General features: G+C 50.5%; 1 protein-coding gene across 2 annotated transcripts in view; it reads right to left on the bottom strand.

Moving 5' to 3' along the window:
- Positions 1-9,042: 9,042 nt before the first annotated feature.
- The window catches only part of dcps (decapping enzyme, scavenger), a 96,423-nt gene continuing 80,747 nt past the window's right edge, over positions 9,043-24,718 (bottom strand). The window contains exons 5-6 of one of the 2 annotated variants that reach the window (XM_085968159.1): positions 13,994-14,104; positions 9,043-11,364 (exon numbers count right to left, since the gene is read on the bottom strand). In XM_085968159.1, the coding sequence (XP_085824285.1) occupies positions 11,098-11,364; positions 13,994-14,104 (378 nt within the window). In that variant the 3' untranslated portion in view covers positions 9,043-11,097. The remainder of the gene's footprint in view (positions 11,365-13,993; positions 14,105-24,718) is intronic. The other variant, XM_085968161.1, reaches the window with a different exon arrangement.

The following is a 24,718-nucleotide window of genomic DNA, read 5'->3' as shown; positions in this document are numbered from 1 at the left end:
AATCAAACAGGCAAATACCATCACTATTTGCTGATATCAATACAGTCGGTGGGGCAGTTATGCGGGAGTGCTGCCCTGTTGGAGAGGCAGTACTGAGGGAGTGCTGCACTTTCGGGGGGGTAGTACTGAGGGAGCTCCGCACTGTCGGAGGGGCAGTACTGAGGGAGCATCGCACTGTCGGGGGGGCAGTACTGAGGGAGCGCCGCACTGTCGGAAGGGCAGTACTGAGGGAGCGCCGCACTGTCGGAGGGGCAGTACTGAGGGAGCGCTGCACTGTCGGCGGGGGGGGGGGGGGGCAGTACTGAGGGAGCACTGCACTGTCGGGGGGGGCAGTACTTAGGGAGCACTGCACTGTCGGGGGGGCAGTAGTGATGGAGCACTGCACTGTCAGAGGGGCAGTACTGAGGGAGCGCCACACTGTCGGAGGGGCAGTACTGAGGGAGCGCCACACTGTCGGAGGGGCAGTACTGAGGGAGCGCCACACTGTCGGAGGTACCGTCTTTCAGATGTGACATTAAACCAAAGCCCCAGCTGTCCTCTCAGGTGGACGCAAAAAATCCCATAGCACTGTTTGTGAACGGGGGAGTTATCCCCGGTGTCTTGGCCAATATTTATCCCTCAACCAACATCACTAAAACAGATTATCTGGTGATTTATTTCAGTGCTGTTTGTGGGAGCTTGCTGTGCACAAATTGGCTGCCGTGTTTCCCTACATTATAACCGTGACTACACTTCAAAAGCACTTTGTTGGCTGTAAAGCACTTTGGGTCGCCCTGAGGTCATGAAAGGCGCTGGATAAGTTCTTTCTTTCATCTGTTAAAAATAATTTACATGACTACATAAAAGAAGAAAGCATCAACGAAACAGGGAGCCTGATCCTTCCTCAAACATTCTTAGTAAACAATATGCACAAAATATATATATTTAAAAAAATTCTGATAAAGAATCCCACCTGGAACATTAATTTGTCTTTTCTCCTTTGGGCAGAGACGAACTGTCTGCTCATTTAGAGCTTTTATATTCTGTGTTTATATTCTGTGTTTATATCTGATTTCTGGCATTTTCATTTGCATGTGATGTAGATTTATTTCTAGGTAGCGAAGATTGAAATCCCTCTCGTGTGAAACAAGAATCTGACGCCTCGACTGGCTACAATGATTTGGTAATGTTACTGGACAAATAATCCAGAGGCCTTGACTAATGATCCAGAGACTTGAGTTCAAATCCCACCACGGCAGCTGGCGAATTTAAATTCAGTTAATTAAATAAATCTGGAATTAAAAAGCTAGTATCAGTAATGGTGACCATGTAATTATCGGATTGCCATCGGGTTCACTAATGTCCTTTAGAGAAGGAAATCTGCCATCCTTACCCGGTCTGGCCTATATGTGACTCCAGGCCCACAGCAATGTGGTTGACTCTTAACTGCCCTCTGAAATGGCCCAGCAAGACACTCAGTTGTAACAAACCGCTACAAGAAACAATAATAAGAATAAAACCGGACGGACCACCCGGCATCGACCTCGGCACCGGCTACGGACACGACAACGGCACACCCAGCCCAGTCGACCCTGCAACGTCCTCCTCACCAACATCTGGGGACTTGTGCCAATATTGGGAGAGCTGTCCCACAGACTAGTCAAGCAACAGCCTGACAGTCATACTCACAGAATCAGAACTTTCAGCCAATGCCCCGAACTCCTCCATCACCATCCCTGGGTATGTCCTGTCCCACCGGCAAGACAGACCCACCAGGGGTGGCAGCACAGTGGTATACAGTCGGGAAGGAGTGGCCCTAGGAGTCCTTAACATTGACTCCAGACCCCATGAAGGCTCATGGCTTCAGGTCAAGCATGGGCATGGAAACCTCCTGCCGATTACCACCTACCGCCCTCCCTCAGCTGATGAATCAGTACTCCTCCATGTTGAACACCACTTGGAAGAAGCACTGAGGGTAGCAAGGGCACAGAATGTACTCTGGGTGGGAGACTTCAATGTCCATCACCAAGAGTGGCTCGGTAGCACCACTACTGACCGAGCTGGCCGAGTCCTGAAGGACATAGCTGCCAGTCTGGGCCTGCGGCAAATGGTGAGAGAACCAACACGAGGGAAAAACCTACTTGACCTCGTCCTCACCAATCTACCACCGCACTGTCAATGTGCAGACAAAGTCCCATCTTCACACTGAGGACACCCTCCATCGTGTTGTGTGGCACTACCACCGTGCTAAATGGAATAGATTCAGAACAGACCTAGCAGCTGAAAACTGGGCATCCATGGGCCATCAGTAGCAGCAGAATTGTATTCCACCACAATCTGTAATTTCATGGCCTGGCATGTCCCTCACTCTACCATTACCACCAAGCCAGGGGACCAACCCTGGTTCAATAAGGAGTGTAGAAGAGCATGCCAGGAGCAGCACCAGGTGTACCTAAAAATGAAGTGCCAACCTGGGGAAGCTGCAACACAGGACTACATGCATGCTAAAAAGCGGAAGCAGCATGCTATAGACAGGGCTAAGCGATCGCACAATCAACGGATCAGATCAAAGCTCTGTGGTCCTGCCACATCCAGTTGTGAATGGTGGTGGACCATTAAACAACTAACGGGAGGAGGAGGCTCCATGAATAACCCCTTCCTCAATGATGGTAGAGCCCAACATGTAAGTACAAAAGACAAGGCTGAAGCGTTTGCAACCATCTTCAGCCAGAAGTGCTGAGTGGATAATCCATATCGGCCTCCTCCTGAGGTCCCCACCATCACAGAAGCCAGTCTTCAGCCAATTCGATTTACTCCACGTGATATCAAGAAATGGCTGAGCGCACTAAATACAGCAAAGGCTTTGGGCCCCGACAACATCCCGGCTGTCGTGCTGAAGAATTGTGCTGCAGAACTAGTCGTGCTTCCAGCCAAGCTGTTCCAGTACAGCTACAACACTGGCATCTATCTGACAATGTGGAAAACTGCCCAGGTGTGTCCTGTCCACAAAAAGCAGGACAAATCCAATCCAGCCAATTATCGCCCCATCAGTCTACACTCAATCATCAGCAAAGAGATGGATGGTGTCGTCGACAGTGCTATCAAGCGTCACTTACTCGCCAATAACCTGCTCACTGATGCCAAGTTTGGGTTCCGTCAAGATCACTCGGCTCCAGACCTTATTACAGCCTTGGTCCAAACATGGACAAAGGAGCTGAATTCCAGAGGTGAGGTGAGAGTGACTGCCCTTGACATCAAGGCAGCATTTGACCGAGTGTAGCATCAAGGAGCCCTAGTAAAACTGAAGTCAATGGGAATCGGGGGGAAAAATGCTCCACTGGCTGGAGTCATACCTAGCACAAAGGAAGATGGTTGTGGTGGTTGGAGGTCAATCATTACAGCCCCAGGATATCACTGCAGGAGTTCCTCAGGGCAATGTCTTAGGCCCAACCATCTTCAGCTGCTTCATCAATGACCTTCCCTCCAACATAAGGTCAGAAATGGCGATGTTCGCTGATTACTGCAAGTGTTCAGTGCCATTTGCAACTCCTCAGGTAATGATACAGTCCAATGCCCGCATGCAACAAGACCTGGACGACATTCAGGTTTGGGCTGATAAGTGGCAGGTAACATTCGCGCCACACAAGTGCCAGGCAATGACTATCTCCAACAGGTGAGAGTCCAACCACCACCCCTTGACATTCAATGGCATTACCATCACCAAATCCCCCACCATCAACATCCTTGGGGTCACCATTGACCAGAAACTTAACTGGACCCGCCACATAAATACTGTGGCTACAAGAGCAGGTCAGAGGCTAGGTATTCTGCAGCGAGTGTCTCACCTCCTGACTCCCCAAAGCCTTTCCACCAGCTACAAGGCACAAGTCAGGAGTGTGATGGAATACTCTCCACTTGCCTGGATGAGTGCAGCTCCAACAACACTCAAGAAGCTCAACACCATCTAGGACAAAGCAGTCCGCTTGATTGGCACCCCATCCACCACCTTAAACATTCACTCCCTCCACCACCGGCGTACCGTGGCTGCAGTGTGTACCATCTACAAGGTGCACTGCAGTAACTTGGCAAGGCTTCTTTGGCAGCACCTCCCAAACCCATGACCTCTACCACCTAGAAGGACAAGGGCAGCAGGAGCATGGGAACACCACCCCCTCCCTCCAAGTCACACACCATCCTGACTGGGAAGTATATCGCTGTTCCTTCATCGTCCTGGAACTCCCTCCCTAACAGCATTGTGGGAGTACCCTCACCACACAGACTGCAGCAGTTCAAGAAGGCAGCTCACCACCACCTTCTCAAGGGCAACTGGGGATGGGCAATAAATGCTGGCTATGCCAATGACGCCCACATCCCATGAATTAATTAAAAAAAACGAGGATCTATTATTCCACATATGCATTGCTGTTCTTCGTATCAAGGATGGGTGGATCATCAGAAGTTACTTGGGTCCTCTGGTGACTGATGAAGGAACCTCAGTTCTCGTTACACTGGTCACAGTGTGGAACGGTGTGTTCCTTTCATTCTCGAGATGTGGACGTCATCATTGCCCATCCAGAGTTGCCCAGACAAATACAGGAAACTTTCGATTTACCGGCACCTAAATAACCGGAAATCTCGGTTAACCGGCAAAATTCAGGAGTAGGTTCATACTTCGTATTACTTGCCTTCCTCGATCTGTTGCTGTGCAAGGGTGTGGCTGCAGCTGTTGCTAAGCTACAGAGATGCTTGGAACGTGTGGCCATTGTTCTGCACCTGTTGCTAAGCAACAGGGTTTGTTGCTTTATACGGAGCTCTCAGCTCTCCGTATCTTCTACTATCGCTCTCGGTTATCCGGAATTTTTGATGAACCGGCACCACGTCGGTCCCGTCGGTGCCGGATAAAAAAAAGTTTCCTGTATGTGGCTTGTTAGGCCACTTCAGAGAGAAATCAAGAGTCATGGTGTGGGACTGGAGTCACATAGAGACCAAACCGGGCAGGGACGGCAGATTCCCTTCACTAAAACCCAGTTGGGTTTTCACGACACTCCGACAGCTTCATGGTCACTTTTACTGATACCAAACATTTTATTTCTGGATTCTTTTAAAAACTGAATTGAAAAGGGTGGTGGTAGCAGATTCAGTAGCAACTTTCAAAAGGGAATTGGATCTCTGCTTAAAAAGGAAAAATTTGCAGGGCTATGGGGAAAAAGCAAGGGGAGTGGGACTATTTGGATAATGCTTGCAACGAGCCAGCACAGACACAATGCGCTGAATGGCCTACTTGCTGTATGATTCTATGAAATTCTCAATCTGCCATGGTGGGATTTGAATTCATATTCTCTGGATTACTGGCCCAATAACATAACCACTACACCACCGTGTCCAACGTTGGGAGTTGTGAGGCACTGCAGCCATTGTGTGGTTTCGCAGTTATCTCCATTTCTGCCCAGCTCACACTGGTGTTTGTTATCGAAGTGAGAGACCAGCGGTAGGGTAGCACGCCATCGCGATCTATCCAGTGTCAACTCAACCCCCCAAATCAACTGTAAGGGCAGATGTGCCTTCAGTTTATTTTCAAGGTGCGTCTGTCTGCACCACTTCTGCCCACCACTGCTGTTTTTACAGCTCGCCTCCAAAGGCTGCTGCCCGGCGGCCCATCCTTGCGGCTGATCTGGCAATGTGTGAAAGTCTCACCGGGTTTGGATCACTTTCAATTCCGTACAAGGTCTACAACCAGGGTGGAACATCATGAAAATTGGATCTGGCATGAAATATTTGGCTGCAGTTGTTTTTTAACGCTGCAAAAAATAACCTCCAACCAGAGCAAGATACAGGTAGAAGGAAGATTTGGGCTGGAGAACACAACTGAGCAGAATTTAGATCTAATTTTAACCATGGTTGGAAACTGGGTGGAGAATTTAGTGGGACCTGATCGATAAACTGTCCACAGTGTTCAAACAAAGATACAAGAAAAACAGGTGGGAAGGTAGGTAATAATTACCATTCTTTGCAATTAATTAAAAAATAAATTACAACTGTCCTTCCATTACATTGGATTCCTGGTGTACAGTGCCTGTGATAAAATATGGCAGGTGGTTTAAACGTGTGCGGGTTGGCTCTGGTGTATTGCTGTGATTGAGTTAACCCCTGTCTGCTGTTGTCCTGACCTTGCTCTGGCTCCTTTCAGTCAGGCGGGCTGGATACGGGTGTCTCCAGTACAACGTGTGCTTTGTGTGGTGTTTCAGTCTGACTGAGTATGTAGATTTTCCAGACTGGACTATTTTCCACAGCGACCCAAGCCATGGCGACCCTCGGCAAATTGGTGAGGACATGGGCCACCTGCCACCACCTCAGTGGAATGTACCCCCGGCTGCAGAGAGGAGAAAGGCCGGGGTATTTTGTTCAGCCATTTCCGGCATTTCTCTGGAGTTTCTGCCATAGTTACAGCAGGAGATCGGAAGAATGCCAACTGACCTTTTACCCCTGAGCGTTGGCAGGCAAGCCCACTACAGGGGACATGACTCCACATCATTACATCCCTTTGAAGTGCTTCGTTACATCTGGCTGACGGCAAGTCGAGAACAGAAGTTGACGTGGGAAGCGAGCACTCTGGCAAAGGTAATAAGGAAGATCATGTGTCATTAAAGCACGTAGTTCAAAAACTGTACGGCAAGACCAGCACTGTCCCCCCATGACAGTAATTTCAGTTCCACGGATAGTTGGGGCTCAGAGACACACAATGTGATGCCTGACTTAGGCTCCATGCAGGGAAATGGAACTGGGAAAACTGGGTAATGACGGGTGGTGGAAGCAACATGGATTTCTGACTTTTTTTAAACAGAGGTCACAGGATGTTCCTATAACTTGTATTTATATAGCGCCTTTAATGTAGTAAAACGTCCCAAGGCGCTTCACAGAAGTATTATAATTATAAAAATGACACCGAGCCACATAAGGGGAAATTAAGGCAGATGACCAAAAGCTTGGTAAAAGAGGTAGGTTTTAAGGAGGATTTTAAAGGAGGAGAGGTAGCGATGCGGAGAGGTTTAGGCAGGGAATTCCAGAGCTTAGGGCCTCGGCAACAGAAGGCACGGCCACCAAAGGTTGAACGATTATAATCAGGGATGCTCAAGAGGGCAGAATTAGAGGAGTGCAGATATCTCGGGGGGGTTGTGGGACTGGAGGAGATTACAGAGATAGGGAGGGGCGAGGCCATGGAGGGATTTGAAAACAAGGATGAGAATTTTGAAATCGAGGCGTTGCTTAAGCGGGAGCCAATGTAGGTCAGCGAGCACAGGGGTGATGGGTGAAGGGGAATTGGCGGCTGAGTTTTGGATGACCTCAAGTTTACGTAGGGTAGAACATGGGAGGCAGTCAGGAGTGCGTTGGAATAGTCAAGTTAGAGGTAACAAAGGCATGGATGAGGGTTTCAGCAGCGGATGAGCTGAGGCAGGGGCGGAGACGGACGATGTTACGGAGGTGGAAGTAGGCGGTCTTAGTTATGCCGTGGATATGTGGTCGGAAGCACATTTCAGGGTCAATTATGACACCAAGGTTACGAACAGTGTGGTTCAGCCTCAGACAGACGTTAGGGAGAGGGATGGAGTCAGTGGCTAGGGAACGGAGTTTGTGGCGGGGACTGAAAACAATGGCTTCGGTCTTCCCAATATTTAACTGGATAACATTTTTGCTCATCCAGAACTGGATGTTAGACAAGCAGTCTGGCAATTTAGAGACCGTGGAGGGGTCGAGAGAAGAGGTGGTGAGGTAGAGCTGGGTGTCGTCAGAGTACATGTGGAAACTGACGCTGTGTTTTCTGATGATGTCGCCTTAGGGATCTCTATCCTACAGTTGACTGTTTAAATAAAATACTTACAGGTTCGTGTATCACTTAACACCACCTTGAACAGTGAGAAGACAAAAAAGATGAATGAGCACGAGCAACGAGGCAAAAGAAGCCCAAGCTATGCAGTGTAAAATGGCCATTAAGGGTTGGAGACTCGTTCAATGTGTAAGAACCATTAAATGGTAGAGACAGGGTAAACCAAATGAAGGCTACTTCAAATTCAGCCAGGAATCTAAGGACCTGAGAACATAAATTTAAATGAGTAAAATATAGTTTTAAACAGAGACGGAGATGGATGAGCCGGAGGAGACAGAGAAGGAAATGGAGGAGACGTAGATGGAGGAGAAGGTGATGGAGGAGGAGATGGAGGAGATGGAGTTGGAGGAGGAGATAGAGGAGAAGGCATTCGGCCCATTCCAGCACATGCATCCAGAAAGAACTGACCAAGTCTACAATACAGCATCCAACTGTTCCTTAAATAATTCCAGGGTTTTTGTCTCCACCGCCCTAGCTGGAAGTTTACTCCAATCTTTATGTGAATAAGAAATTTGTGACATCAATCCTAAATTTGACGTTTGCTAGTTAGGGGACCAGAGGGATGGCTTTGATGGGAGAGTTAGGGGACTACTGTGTCCAAACACCTGTGTCCAAATGTTTTGTCTGTGTGGGCCTCTTCGGTGTGTCCCGTGGAGCCAGGTGTAATGTATAAATCCACCTGCCCATTCATTTTCAATTATCTCAAGTTGCTGATACAAACAGATCTTGATGTTCTGAATTATGATTGGCCTTCCAATGAGGGTGCAGTACTGAGAAGAGCCCACAGAACTTAAACAGGACAAACTAATGAATAAGAAACTGAAACAGAGCTGCCAGGACGTGGAGGGGCAGATAGCCAAGGCACATGGTCTCCACATGGCCCACGAGCTGTAGTTTTGGACACTTCAGGGACAAACTTTGATGGGTCGAATGACCTTTTCTCATCCTTGACTTCTCTTGACTAACTGCTATCATCAAGGCCCAGGATTAGATTAGTGCCTTGTAAATGATGAAATGAGACATACTATCCTCTCTACAAGGTCAAAACTTTACTCTTTTAGTTCATGAGGATGCCTGAATTTCTCAACTGTGTCACGCCCTTGCAATGCAGGTAATTATAGACATCAGGCAGACTGGAGTACTGCAGAATAGTGGATATGAAGGAATGACACACACCATGGTTCATTTCTTCAAAGCATTTATTAATCTTTAAACATTACTACAAAGCTGCTTTAAAAAAATTATAACATCGTCATTGTATCAAAATGTTCTGATTCTAATTCCTATTACTGTGCATACCGCCTGAAATTTTGGCTAAGTATCTGAGTTTGGTAGGGGACAAGCTAATCAATCAATCCCCCCATACTCTGCTGGGTAAATGTATGACTGGGCCATACAGAGCAGAGGGTCTAGGGTTTGATTCCTGGTATCTGCAAAGTTAGCTACAACTGACTTTAGGAGGGATAGATCCTTACCAGGGCTCCTGGTGCTGGTACACATCTGTGGATCATGTGAGGATGGGGCTTGTCATTCCCTCTATAATTGACTAACTTGCCAACACTTACTGTCTAAGGTTACACATGATTGAGGTACAGGGGGGGCTATTGGCAATTGTTGGGCTGTGTACCAAGCAAAAGTCAGCAACTTCTGGGGATGGGCAAAGGGAGGGGAAGAAAACTGCCCAAAAGAGACACAGAGCCTCAGCTGGGATTGTTCAATTTCTTTGTAAAAAGCGCTTCTCAATTGTTCTGAAAATTAAAAACCCGTGTCCCAGGTGGGCCCACACCTGCGATTTCCCCACACGGACAGGCGACTAACCCAACTGCACCACCAAGGCAACGGGCTGGGTGGTGGAGTGTTTCTCCACTGGAAAGGGGACCTCCTCTGCCCTGGGCACTGTGGCACAAATCCTAGTGACAAGCTCCAGGCAGTAGTGTAGGAGCCGGTCACCCAAGCGAGCTGCTGGATCATCAAAAGATGAAGAGACTATAAAGTACCTTTTAAATGGAGCTATCAGCTCCTGCAATGGTTTGGTGGGTCACCCAGTGTGTTCATGAGCCACACGCACCAGATCACATGGCTGCGGGGGTGAGGGGCAGGAACTGTCTAGTCATAATGCTCCGGCCAGCATCAGTGTGGGGCAGGCCTGATGGACCAGCTGGTGCTTTCCTGCCTGTTATTTTCGTACGTAATCCCTGTTTTGTGTTGAGTTAGTTGGTCTCCTCCTCAGCAGCCTCAGCTCCTGTGGACTGGCTAAGGGTGGGGTTGGGGAAGAAAAATATAGACAAGGCTCCCACTTCCGATTACCGTCCAGTGGTTCCAGCTGGAAGGTGGACAGGTGCACACTGTGTGTGAAGACACGAGAAGCGCAGCGGCATCCCCTTTGGTTGACTAGCATGCGGTCACTCAATAACTAGGCTTGCACATGAAGAACGGCCAAGGTGCTGAGGGTCGTCTTTGGCGCCTGTGGAACTGGCCCCCAGCAAGAGTCAGGGCTTCCAGGAGAAATGAGATATGTAAAAAGAGCTGGCATTGTTATACTTGGAGCAAAATCGTCAATGAGCTCTTTATAAACGAGCTCATTAATGGTTTTGCTACAAATAGCACACAGAGAAGAAATCCTCCGTGACAGGAAAGTAGCAGAATCAAGAACCTAGAACCCCCCCCCACACACACACACACACGAATAGTGGAGACAGATGCTCCATTGAGCAAGCCGTCACCCAGCCTGACCCCTGCATGCTCAGAACAAAGATTTCCAAGCGTTTCTGCATGATCAGATCAGAATACAAACACTATTCAGCAATCTTGGCTGGGTCAGCTTACAAATGCACATATTTCTCTCTCCTCTCTCACCCCCCACGCCCACCAACTTCTCTGCGTGAAAAGCCAGGATGGTGAACAGAAAGTCAAGTCTAAAAGCTGACAACAAGTTAACATTTTTCTTTAAAGCTCCATTTGGGTATTTGACTCTTTGCTATCTCTGATTTCTGGCAGGTAACATTTTAACGCCACAGCAACAACATTTATTTTGGTCTGTTCGAGCAGAAACTCTTGAAGATCTGCGTTCTGAGAAAGCAGAGGTCAGGCTGAGGGCCTGCTTGCTCAAAGGGGATCTGTCTGCACTGTTGACATTTCTAAAGCAGTGCAACCCAACTCTACGTGCGTGTGGCGTCAGGTAAGTTCAGCGCAGAGCGCAAACACCGACCGTGCGTGAACAAAATTCGATCTCTCTTCTACACCCTTCCCGCCTCTTTGAACCGCTGTAGGAGGGGGTCATCGGCCTTCAAGGCGAAGGTCAGAGATCGTTTCTGGTAGTACTCCGGATCGGTCTGCAGGTTCTCTATGACGCTGGAAAGGAGATGCGCGCGCTCCACCGTGGTTCCTGGAGCGTCATAGCCAAGAGCAGTGAAGTGAACGTGAAGGTGGTAGTAGGAGGGCTGATAATGGAGGTAAATCCTCAGCTGGTTTCCTGGAATATTATAACGCTTGGAGATGGCCACCTGCAGGGGAAAGAAAGAAAAAGACTTGCATTTATATAGCGTCTTTCACGGCCACTGGACGTCTCAAAGCGCTTTACAGCCAATGAAGTGCTGTTTGAAGTGGAGTCACTGTTGTAATGTGGGAAACGCGGCAGCCAATTTGCGCACAGCAAGCTCCCACAAATATCAATGTGATAATGACCAGATAATCTGTTTCAGTGATGTTGATTGAGGGATCAATATTGGCCCCAGGACACCGGGGATAACTCCCCTGTTCTTCTTCAAAATAGTGCCGTGGGATCTTTTACGTCCACCTGAGAGCGCAGACGGGGCCTCGGTTTAACATCTCATCCAAAAGACGGCACCTCCGACAGTGCAGCACTCCCTCAGTACTGCACTGGAGTGTCAGCCTAGATTTATGTGCTCGAGTCTCTGGAGTGGGACTTGAACCCACAACCTTCTGACTCAGAGGCAAGAGTGCGGCCCACTGAGGCATGACTGACACATCAAGGATATAAAAGTCAGACAGCCAGGTGGTGAAGGATAGAATATAAAAGCCTAGACTTCAGTCACTTACAAGCCTTTATTTACAGAGACGCACATTACATACCGTGCATCCCCAAGATAAGCTTTCCCTCCTTCCTGAGCCTGCTCCCATATAAATGAACACAAGAGTCCCCAATTAATACCCGCCATCTGAATACAATTACCAAGGGCTATAGAACAACGACCTTAAAATATACCCTTGTAAGCAAGACTACAGGAAACTCTCTCTCAACCGGCAAAATTCAGCAGTAGGTTCAGGTAAGTTTTATTTTACTATATATTAGTAGCCGTGTAACCGGGGTTCCTGGATCTGTGGCCGTGTAACCGGGGTTCCTGGATCTGTGGCCGTGTAACTGGGGTTCCTGCACCTGTGGCCGTGTAACCGGGGTTCCTGCACCTGTGGCCGCGTAACCGGGGTTCCTGCACCTGTGGCCGCGTAACCGGGGTTCCTGCACCTGTGGCCGCGTAACCGGGGTTCCTGCACCTGTGGCCGCGTAACCGGGGTTCCTGCACCTGTGGCCGCGTAACCGGGGTTCCTGCACCTGTGGCCGTGTAACCGGGGTTCCTGCACCTGTGGCCGCGTAACCGGGGTTCCTGCACCTGTGGCCGTGTAACTGGGGTTCCTGCACCTGTGGCCGCGTAACCGGGGTTCCTGCACCTGTGGCCGTGTAACTGGGGTTTCTGCACCTGTTGCCGTGCAACAGGGACTCCTGCACCTGTGGCCGTGTACGGGGCTCTCGTACCTTGGTAAGTATACCTCTCTGTAATCCGGACTTTTTGATCAACTGGCTCCACGCCGGTCCCGGATAAAAAAGTTTCCTGTATATGGTAGAATCTTACAGCACAGCAGGAGGCCATTCGGCCCATTGTGCTGGGGCCAGTGCACTTGCCGCCTACTTTGACAATGCTCTATGGTATTTAACTGATGTGATAAACTCTGATTTCCAGAGCTGCCCCTTTTCCAGTCAACAAGGAGATGCTTCGCCTCCACTCGTTGCACCCCCTCCAACCCCCTGGTGGCCAAGCAAAAGCTGGAAACTCGAAGCGGCAAACCACGGGCAGAAAGCCATCCTAGTTACCCAGTGGTGCCAACACTCACACGTTTCACTCGCTCGTCCCCCGATGATTACGCAGTTTTTTCCGTGCCCACGATTCGTGGGGCAGAAAAAAAAATCGTAACGTTCTTAATTCTCGCTTCAAATCGTGCATGTTTTAAAAAAAAAAACCTGTGCCCAGAAATCGTGGAAATGCCGGGTGAATCGATGGGTGTTGGCAATGCTGCAATTAGAGGGCAGATTTTTTTTGGGGGGGGGGGGGGGGGCGGGGGAAGAGTACGTGCCTTTTTAAATCTGCTCATAAGTCGATCTGCTGCTGACAAACACTTGGGCTTTGCTCAACTGGCAGCACTGGAAGCCAAGCCATCTGGATGTCTTTTTTTAAAATCGGGAAACTTGTTTTTAGTTGCAAAATGACTGACTGCCGCTGGTCTTCCTGGGGCCAGTAAACGGGCTGTTCCTTTCGACGGCGTGATTACCAGTGCCGGTGTAACAACATTGCCATGCGGGCACGCAGCGATTCCCGGTGGGGCTGACACTTTCTGTTAACGAAGCCATGCCAGCGCTTTGCGCTGATCAACTTGTCACTGCCAACCTCCATGTGCATGGCACTGCGAGGCTCAGGGGTGCGGCCGGTTTACAAGATTTGGCTGCAGTGATCGTAAGTAAATGGAAGAGAATGGCGGATTTTGGCTGCTCTCCCAAGACCTGGACTGCACTCGAGCCAAAGGGAAAATTGAAAATTGGATAGATTTCCGGAAACTATAGAAGATAGAGGGCTATTGAGAGAGAGAGAGAGAGTGGGGCAGTGGAATTAGTTCTGGATTGCTCGAGCCAAGAGCTGGTGCAGACACTGTGCCAAATGACTTCCTCTGTGCTGTAAATCTCGATGGTTTAATTCTCTATGTGGATGTTATTTAGCCAGCTGCAAGCTGAAAGTAAGCTGGCTGATACATGCTAAAGGCGGCAGCTGCAAAGAACTGGGGGCCAATGTGACTAGTCTCAGTGCAATATAAAAGCAGCTACAGATTGATCTAACAGGCACTCACCTGTCCCTCCTGCAGTATATTCTGTAACATTGGCACATGTTCTGCTGTTAGGTCTCGCAGCGACTTCACCCCGCGCCGGTGGGAAATAGCAATCAGGTACAGGTCATCCACCTGCAACACACAAGGGAAACGGAGAATAACTTACTTCTCATAACATTTATGGCGGACAACTAGTTTAACCATTCATCGCCAGATCTGCCTGGACAACATAAAGCACTGTCGGGTCCGGCTGACCTCGGCCAAAACTGCTCACTATTCCAGGAACATCCTGGAATACAAAGATAACCCCCAGCTTCTCTCCTCCATGACAAACCATCTTCTTAAACCCCTCTCCCCGTCTCCTCTACTCTAACCTGCAACAATAAGTGAGAGGAGCTCATGGACTTCTTTATCACTATGATGATTGAGACCATCCGTTCAGCTGCCTCTGCCTATTATCTCCCTTCCCCTAGCCCACCAGGCCAAACTTCCCCTAATGTTCCCCTCTGCCCTAGCCCTGAACTCTAGTTTCTCTCCCATCTCCCCATATGCCCTATTCCGAGCTCATCTTGTCCATGAGACCCACCTCCTGCTCCTTTGACCCTATTCCCACCAAACTGCTGACCACCCAACTTCCCTTTCTGGCCCCCATGTTAGCTGATATTGTTAACTGTTCTCTTTCCTCACGTACTGTTGCCCTCTCCTTCCCCATCACCCGTCTCCTCAAAAAACCAACCCTTGACCCCTCCGTCGTTGCAAACTACCACCCCATCTCCAACCTCCCTTTCCTCTCCAAAGTCCTTGAATGTGTAATCACCTCCCAAATCCATGCCTTTCTGTCCCGCAACTCCATGCCACAGCACTGAAACAGCCCTTACCAAAGTCACAAATGACATCCTGTGTGACTGTGAGCATGGTAAACTATCCCTCCTCATTCTTCTCACTCTGTCTGCCGCCTTTGACACGGTTGGCCACTCCATCCTGCTCCAACGTCTCTCCTCCATCGTCCAGCTGGGTGGGATGGACCTCGCCTGGTTCCATTCTTATCTATCCAGTTGTAGCCAGAGAATCACCTGCAAAGTCTTCTCTTCCTGCTCCCACCCTGTTACTTCTGGAGTCCCCCAAGGATCTATCCTTTTTCTCATCTAAATGCTGCCTCTCAGCGACACCATCCAAAAACACAACTATCTGTGTAGCCTCCTCCAGCCCTACAACCCTCCGAGATCTCTGCACTCCTCCAATTCTGGCCTCTTGCGCATCCCGATTTTAATCACTACCATTGGCGGCCGTGCCTTCAGCTGCCTAGACCCTAAGCTCTGAAATTCCCGCTCTAAACCTCTCCGGCTCTCTACCTCTCCTCCTTTAAAACGTTCCTTAAAACCTACCACTTTGACCAAGCTTTTCATTACCTTATGTGGCTCAGTGTCAATTTTTGTCTGATAACGCTCCTGTGAAGCACCTTGGGATGTTTTACTGCGTTAAAGGCGCTATATAAATGCAATGTGTTGTTGTTGAAGCAGCTCTCCCTGTCAGTATTTGTACCGAGACATCAGAAATCCGATTTAAAACTAGTGATGGATTTTACGGTTTAAGCACTCAAACCAGGAGCGGGCTCCTTGTAAGCAAATGTCACACTAACAACGTCATCACAACTGAAGTGCTAGCTTAGCTCAGTGGGAGGCACTCTTGCCCCCAAGTTAGAAAATTGTGTGTTCAAGCCTCACTCGAGGACTTGAGCACGTAATCTAGGCTGACACAACTGCAATACTGAGGGAGTGCTGCACTGTCGTAGGTGCCGTCCTTTGGATGGGCTGTTAAATTAGCGTCTCCTCTTTGCTGGTTTCAGTATTTCAACTGGACATTAAAAGATCTCAAGGCATTGATCAGAAATGAGCAGGGAGTTCTCCTGACTTAACAACAGAAAATGCTGGAAATACTCAGCAGGCCAGGCAGCATCCGTGGAGGGAGAAACAGAGTTAACGTTTCAGGTCTGGGACCCTTCATCAGAACTGGAAAAAGCTGGCAATGTAACAGATATTAAACAGGTGCAGAGACGGGGAGGGGAGTTTAGGAGGGGAGGAAGGAATTGAAGGAACATACTGTGCTTATGTAAGAGGCAGGAAAGATAAAATGTTGCAAATGGGAGTGGCAAAAATCATACAGCATGAAAAATGGGGGCTGGGGTTATTATCTGAAATTGTTGAACTCAATGTTGCGCCTGGAAGGCTGTAAAGTGCCTAATCGAAAGATGAGGTGCTGTTCCTCGAGCTTCATTAGAACAATGTAATAGGCCGAGGACAGAGAGATCAGAGTGGGAGTGAAGCGGAGAATTAAAGTGACAGGCGACCGGAAGCTCAGGGTCACCCTTACGGACTGAACGGAGGTGTTCCGCAAAGCGGTCGCCCAATCTGCGTTTGGTCTCCCCGATGTAGAGGAGACCGCATCGTGAACAGCGGATACAGTATACTAGATTGCAAGAAGTACGAGTAAAAGTTCTCCTGACTAACCTTCCTCCCTCAACAAATGCTACCAATAAACTGGTCATTCACCTCATTGCCATTTGTGGGAGCTTGTTGTGCAGAAAATGGCAGTCACGTTTGCCCATATAAAAACAGCACCCGCACAATTCTGTTCATCGCATAGGAAATACTTTGGGATATTCCGGAGAAATGGAATAAAGCACTGTATATAATGTAAATGCTCTGTTTTTTCCTCATGAAAGTCATGACTTTTGCCAGGAGCACCGTTATGCTGCACAGTTTTGCGGCGAGGTTATGCAGCGTGGTTACACTGCGCGGTGGAAGTTGCTGTTCAGTGAGTTCTCGAGCTCAATCATGCTACTTAGAGGAAGCACCAATCTGTGGTCAGGCACTTCAGGTAACTCACCTCTGGGCTGCCATTACACACCCAGCAGCAGTTGCCGGCAGTCCAAGATTATCAGAAGCCTGGCTGGCGAACGGTGCACAGAGAAACTTGGAGGGAAAAACAGAGGAAATATAATGACAAGTGAGCAGCATCCAGCGATTTCTGGTGTCCAGCAGTGAACCAAAACTGGGTACCGAAGAATTGGAGCCTTAGTCACAGGTGGGAGGGTGGTGCACTGCAAAGGTCTGTCGTTAAATGGCCTGATACAGATTTACCCTTGTAATTCCCCATTCAGGGCCTGCTTAAGGTTGGCAGTGCTGCTGGGGGAGGGGGTCGAGTGCATTCCGGTTTAGTAACTTTCTCTTTTTGAGGTACTTCACCCCTTTAAATTCCATTCTAAATTTCTCAATCTTTGGAATTCTCTACCCCAATGTGGATGCAGAATCGTTGAGAATATTCAAGGCTGAGATCGATAGATTTTTGGACTCCAGGGGAATCAAGGGATATGGAGATCGGGCGGGAAAGTGGTGTTGAGGTCGAAGGTCAGCCATGATCTCACTGAATGGCGGAGCAGGCTCGAGGGGCCGTATGGCCTACTCCTGCTCCTAATTCTTATATTCTTACTAATACACCTTCTGACCGTTCTCCAAAGCTGCTTGTTCATTCAAACACAGGAATGATAAATCAAAAGGAGGCAGACGACAAGCTCTTTTAACCTTTCTGCACTTATCATAAAATAGAATTATAGAATGATACAGCACAGGGGAAGGAGGCCATTTATCCCATCGTGCCTGTGCCAGCTCTTTGAAAGTGCGATCCAAGTAGTCTCAGTCACATGCCCTTTCCCCACAGCCCTGCATATTTTTCCAATTCAAGTATTTATTCAATTAACTTTTTGAAAATCACTATTGAATTTGCTTCCTCCACCCTTTCAGGCAGTGCATTCCAGATCACAACAACTCACTACGTAAAAAAACATTCTCCTCATCTCGCCTCTGGTTCTTTTCCCAACCCTTCATGAATTTGAACACCTCTATTAAATCTCCCCTTAACCGTCTCTTCTCTAATGACCAACAACCCCAGCTTCTCTAGTCTCGCCACATAGATTGGACGGATTCCGATTTCCGCTCACGTTTGACACCCTTGTGATATCATCTGCATAGAATGCTGTACCAAGTCCAGGCCCAGGAAAGTTGGCAGCACAGAGAGGCGTACCAGTGAGTTAGTGACTGGGCAAGGCTCAATCAGCACAGCCCAACAGTCGGCTGAACAGCTTTTTCCACACTTCCAGACAGACATGGCAGGAGCAGTTAGGCAGTGTCTCACACATCTGTCAATCCTAGAGGAGACCCTTCTACTCGCACGGGACCTGGAATCCGATGCCAGGGCATTCCTCACTGACGAAAAACAGCTGAGCGCAATCAGACGAGACAGCATAATCGCCCAAAACACTCCCAAATCCCGGGCTTTCCCTGCCGTACCATACATTTAGGAACAGTACCAATAACATATTGTCCCCAGCTCCCTCAGAGCAGATTATTTTTGAGATAAAGAGAGACTTGCATTTATATAGCACCTTTCACAACCTCAGGACGTCCCAAAGCAATTTACAGCCAATTTACTTTTGAAGTGTAGTCAATGTTGTAATGTAGGAAACGCAGCAGCCAAGTTGCGCACAGCAAGGTCCCACAAACAGCAATATGATAATGACGAAATAATCTGCTTTTGTTATGTTGGTTGAGGGATAAATTTGGCCAGGACACTGGGGCGAACCCCCCTGCTCTTCTGCCGTAGGACCTTTTACATCCATCTAAGAGGGCAGGCGGGGCCTCGGTTTAACATCTCATCTGAAAGCCTCGATGGTGTGCTCAAGTCTCTGGTGTGCGGACTTGAACCCACAACCTTCTAACCCAGAGGTGAGCGTGCTGCCCACTGAGCCACGGCTGCCACCTTGAGAGACACGGCACCTGCAGAATTCGGCCTTCTGAAGTGGAAAAGCTTTATAAACAAGCCAGCCATCATGCGCTCCAAATAGGCCATCTCAAGGCAAGGACAAGAAGCTGATTGTTCTGACATCTCTAAATGTGTCATGAGAAAGTCATGGCTACCAGTGGTCAAAGTTGTGAAAATCCCAACCACTGGCCTCTGGTCTCCACTCTGTTTCCCTAGCAATGGCTCCATGGGTGATGTCAACCTCTTCGAATTCCGGCCTCAACATTGAGTTCAACAACTTTAGATCATAACCACCACTCCTACTCTCTCAGGCTGTAGGTCCTGGTATTTACACCTCCTCTGGACTATTTCTTTTGTTTCTTTACTTGTCCCATTACCTCATCCCTTTTGTCATTTAATCTCGCCTGCCCTCCAATCACAGACCCTTTGTTCTTTCCTCCCCTCCCCTCTTTCCTGCCCCTACACTTGCTTAATATGACCAGTTACATTTCTGTGGTGGCAGCAAAACATTAATAATCACAGTAAAAATAAAATTAAAATATTTTTTGTTCGCTAACATGCCGAGATGGGATAGCCCTGTGTCCTGGGAGAGAATAGAGCAATCATGCCCCAGAGAACAGTCAGACATTGCACAGCACAGGCTCTACATATTGTTGCACTTGGAATCAGGATATCAGAGGAATCCAGCAAGATACTCCTTACCCAGTACCCTATCCAGCACAGTATCCCACTGAATCCCTCATCACACTATCTCACTAGATCCCCCTCCCCTGCAATGATCACTGTATCATAGCCCTGCACACAGTATCACCCCCTCCCCCACACACCGTATCACCCCCTCCCCCACACACCGTATCGACCCCTCCCCCACACACCGTATCACCCCTCTCCCCCCACACGTATCACCCCCTCCCCCACACACCGTATCGACCCCTCCCCCACACACCGTATCGACCCCTCCCCACCACACATCCGTATCACCCCTCTCCCCCACACCGTATCACCCCCTCCCCCACACACCGTATCAACCCCTCCCCCACACACCGGTATCGACCCTCCCCCACACACCGTATCACCCCCCTCCCACACACCGTATCACCCCTCACCACACACCGTATCGACCCTCCCCCCCACACACCGTATCACCCCCTCCCCCACACACCGACATCGACCCCTCCCCACACACCGTATCACCCCCCTCCACAGTATCACCCCTCCCCCACACACCGTATCAACCCCTCCCCCACACACCGTATCGACCCCTCCCCCACACACCGTATCACCCCCTCCCCCACACACCGTATCACCCCCTCCCCCACACACCGTATCGACCCCTCCCCACACACCGTATCGACCCCTCCCCCACACACCCGTATCACCCCTCTCCCCCACACCGTATCACCCCCTCCCCCACACACTGTATCACCCCCTCCCACACACCACCCCTCCCCCACACACAGTATCACCCCTCCCCCACACCCACCTCCCCCACACCGTATCACCCCTCCCCACACACAGTATCACCCCCTCCCCCACACCGTATCACCCCTCCCCCACACAGTATCACCCCTCCCCCACACCCCCTCCCCCACACCGTATCACCCCTCCCCCACACAGTATCACCCCCTCCCCCACACCGTATCACCCCTCCCCCCACACCGTATCACCCCTCCCCCCACAGTATCACCCCTCCCCCACACCCCCCTCCCCCACACCGTATCACCCCCTCCCCCGCACACCGTATCACCCCTTCCCCCGCACACCCCCTCCCCCACACACTGTATCACCCCCTCCCCCACACCGTATCACCCCCTCCCCCACACACCGTATCCCCCTCCCCCACACACTGTATCCCCCCTCCTCCACACCCCCCTCCCCCACACACCGTATCCCCTCCCCCACACACCCCCTCCCCCCCACACCGTATCCCCCCTCCCCCACACACCCCCTCCCCCCACACCGTATCACCCCCTCCCCCACACACTGTATCACCCCCTCCCCCACACACCGTATCACCCCCTCCCCCACACACCGTATCACCCTCCCCCACACACCGTATCCCCCCCTCCCCCACACACCGTATCACCCCCTCCCCCACACACCGTATCACCCCCTCCCCCACACACCGTATCACCCCCTCCCCCACACCCCACCTCCCCCACACCCCCCTACCATATCACCCCCTCCCCCACACACCCCCTCCCCCACACACCCCCTCCCCCACACACCCCCTCCCCCACACACCGTTTCCCCCCTCCCCCACACACCGTATCACCCCCTCCCCCACACACGGTATCACCCCCTCCCTCACACACACCCTCCCCCACACACGGTATCACCCCCTCCCCCACACACCCCCAAATTACTTACAACTGCACTTTTTAAATCACAGCAGCCTGGCCTTTGGCCCTCCATTCAGCACATTACTTCTGCAGCCATCAACCTGCTTAACCACTTCCTACAAGTCCAATTTTGATGCCTTTACCCCCAGCAAAACCTTTACTCTACCCAATCCTGGTTGATCCTCTGGTCTGGCCCCCAGCTCCGCTTCCCCAAGTCAAAGGGGCACAGACTTGAGCGTATTTGGCACACAGCTGGTTTCGCCCTCCATCGCCAGATCTAGTTGGACCATATCAAACACCATCAGGCTGTAGTCTCCTCTGCCAAAACTGTCCAGAATAAAGACAACCCCCCGGCTTCTTTTCTCCACTGCCAATTGTCTGTTTAAAACGCTCTCCCCTCCCCCTCCATCCTCACCTCCAACAGTAAGAGCGAGGGACTCGTGAACTTCTTCACCACTAAGACTGAGAGCATCCATTCAGCTGTCTCTGATGCGTCCTCCTCTTCTCCTGGCACACCATGCTGAATCTCCCCCATGGTTTCCCCCTGCCCTAACCCTCAACCTGCTTTCTCCAGAATCTCTATTACCCCTCATACCCTCTCCAAGCTCATCTTGTGCATGAGACCTACTTCCTGCTCCCTTGGCCCTATTCCCACTGGACTGCCAACCACTAAATTTCCCTTCCTCACCCAATGCTAACTGACATTGTAAATGGTTCCCGCTCCTCAGGTACAGTTCCTCTCGCTTTCAATAGTTCCTGCTCCTCAGGTACAGTTTCTCTCGCTTTCAATGGTTCCTGCTCCTCAGGTACAGTTTCTCTCGCTTTCAATGGTTCCTGCTCCTCAGGTACAGTTTCTCTCGCTTTCAATGGTTCCTGCTCCTCAGGTACAGTTTCGCTTTCGAAAGGGCCATCATCATACCCCTACTCAAAAAACCCATGACCCCCTCTCTCCTCGCAAACAACCACACACCCCATCTCCAACCTCTCCGCCCCAAAGTTCTTGAATTTATTGTTTCCTTCCAAATCCCTGCCCATCTTTCCTGTAACTCTTTGAATCTCTCCAATCAGGACTCAGTCCTTGCCAATGAAATGGTGCTAACCAAAGTCACAAATTACATCCTCTGTAACTGTGACCGTGAGCCGCTCTCCCTCCTCAACCTTCTGTTGCACGGTCAATCAAACTATCTGTGATGAAATATATTCCATTCATCACTGCCTGTTTTCTGTGTCTTCTAACTGCCTGCCTTCTGTGTCTTTTCCCTTCCCCCAGTCCTCATGTATTATGCATTGGAATGTGCTGGAACTGGTTGTGTGCAGGGCTCCGCCCATACCTGGCTCCTTTGTAATCTAACCAGTCCGGCATCAGCCTCCTGAAGGTAGACATCTCTCTATTTTACGTGTTATGTTCTGAGTTAATAAAAGCCTTACTTTTGTTCTGCTAACTTCGAGTCTCGGAATAATTGAGGCACATCAATTTTCTTAACTCAATTTTCAACACTATGGATCAACTCCTGAAACCCGAACGTTTGGATTTGGATCAACATGCTCCGGACGCATCAGCACGCTTCGGACACTGGTTTGACTGTATGGAATTCTTCCTGGACAATTCCGCAGCCGTCAAAGACGCTACGGACACTGCGAAGATGAGACTCGGAATGCTACGGAATTGGGTAAGCCACCGGGTTTACCCCCTCATCCAAGACGCCGATACGTACCTGGCCGCCTGCAACACCTTAAAGGCGCATTACCAGCAGCCTACGAATGAGGTGTATGCTAGGCATCTACTCGCTACTCGCGCACAGCGACCTGGGGAATCGGTGGAGGAGTTCCTAAGCATCCTGAAAAAGCTTGGCAAGGACTGTAAGTGCCGAGATGTAAAAGCCGCAGTGTACACCGACGAGCTTGTTCGCGATGCCTTTATCACAGGCCTCAGCTCCACTCACATCCGGCAAAGACTGCTGGAAAAAACGGGGTTGGACCTGAAACAGGCTGCGGACACCGCGCGGTCCCTGGAGATGGCCCAGAGAAACTCGGACGCCTACTCTTCAGCCCGCGCCGCCCACGCCGCCACGTGTGCGCCGAGGGCGCCGCCATCTTGGAAGGCATCTTCCCCGCCCGGCAGCCCGACACCGGCGGGGCCCAGCTCTCCCCCCAGAAGCCCTACGACAGCCGCGACGCGTCAAGGACCCAACTGCTACTTCTGCGGGCAGCCAAAGCACACCAGAAACCTGTGCCCGGCGAAAGGCACCACCTGCTTTAAGTGCGGTAAGAAGGGGCACTTCGGGAAGGTGTGCAGAGGGAACCCCGCCGGAAAACCAACCGCCGGAAAACCCGCCACCGCCGCGTGTGCGCCGTGGGAGCGGCCACCTTGGACGCCATCTTGCCCGACCTCGTGGGGTCCGCCATCTTATGAGCAGACAGCGTGGACGCCATCTTGTCTCGATCAGGGCCCTACAGTGGCATCGGTCACAGTGGACCAGACCAGGCCGCATCCGCTATCCAAATCAATGGTGGACATCGAGGTAAACGGGTGCCGGGTTAAATGCTTAATTGACAGTGGAAGCACGGAGAGTTTTATCCACCCTGAACTGGCACAACAACTCTCCCTAAAGGTGGTCCCTGCTCAGGGTACCATCTCTATGGCCGATAAAACCCAGACATCGACCATTCTGGGTTACTGCACGGTACAATTGTGCGTTAACGGAACTGTGTATGATAATTTTAAAGTATTAATCATGAAGAATCTATGTGCGAGCGTGATCTTGGGTTTGGATTTCCAGTGCAACCACCAAAGCATCACGCTCAAGTACGGTGGGTCCCAGCCGCCCCTCACAGTGTGCGGTCTGGCTACCCTGAAGGTAAAGCCGCCTTCGCTATTCGCGAACCTTACCCCTAACTGCCGGCCAATAGCGACCAAAAGCAGGAGGTACAGCTGGGAGGACAGGCGGTTTATCGCGACCGAGGTAGACAGGCTCCTGAAAGAGCGCATTATTGAACACAGCAACAGCCCGTGGCGCGCCCAAGTGGTAGTGGTAAGGGGTAGCGAGAAGAAACGGATGGTGATCGACTATAGTCAAACGATCAACAGGTACACCCTACTAGACGCCTACCCGCTACCCCGCATATCAGAAATGGTGAACCAAATCGCCCAATACCGGGTGTTCTCCACCATCGACCTCAAGTCAGCGTACCACCAGCTCCCTATCAGACCAGAGGACCGCCCGTACACCGCCTTCGAGGCGAACGGACGCCTCTACCAATTCCTCAGAGTCCCCTTTGGGGTGACGCACGGGGTCTCGGTCTTTCAGAGGGAGATGGATCGCATGGTCGATGACCACCACTTGCAGGCAACCTTCCCCTACCTCGACAACGTCACCATCTGCGGTCACAACCAGCAGGATCACGACTCGAACCTCGAGAGGTTCCTGAAAACCGCACAAAAACTCAACCTCACCTATAACGAGGACAAGTGCGTTTTCAACACCACGCGCCTCTGCATACTGGGCAGCGTGGTGGAGAATGGGGAAATCGGACCAGACCCCGACCGATTGCGCCCCCTACGGGAGCTGCCCCTGCCCAACACTCC

This window comes from Somniosus microcephalus, chromosome 26 (genome assembly GCF_052327205.1).
Source record: "Somniosus microcephalus isolate GS21.2 chromosome 26, FLI_Smic_1.0, whole genome shotgun sequence".
NCBI classification, from domain to species: Eukaryota; Metazoa; Chordata; class Chondrichthyes; order Squaliformes; family Somniosidae; genus Somniosus; species Somniosus microcephalus.
Note: the sequence above shows the minus strand (reverse complement) of the source record. Positions and strands in the feature narration are given on the sequence as shown.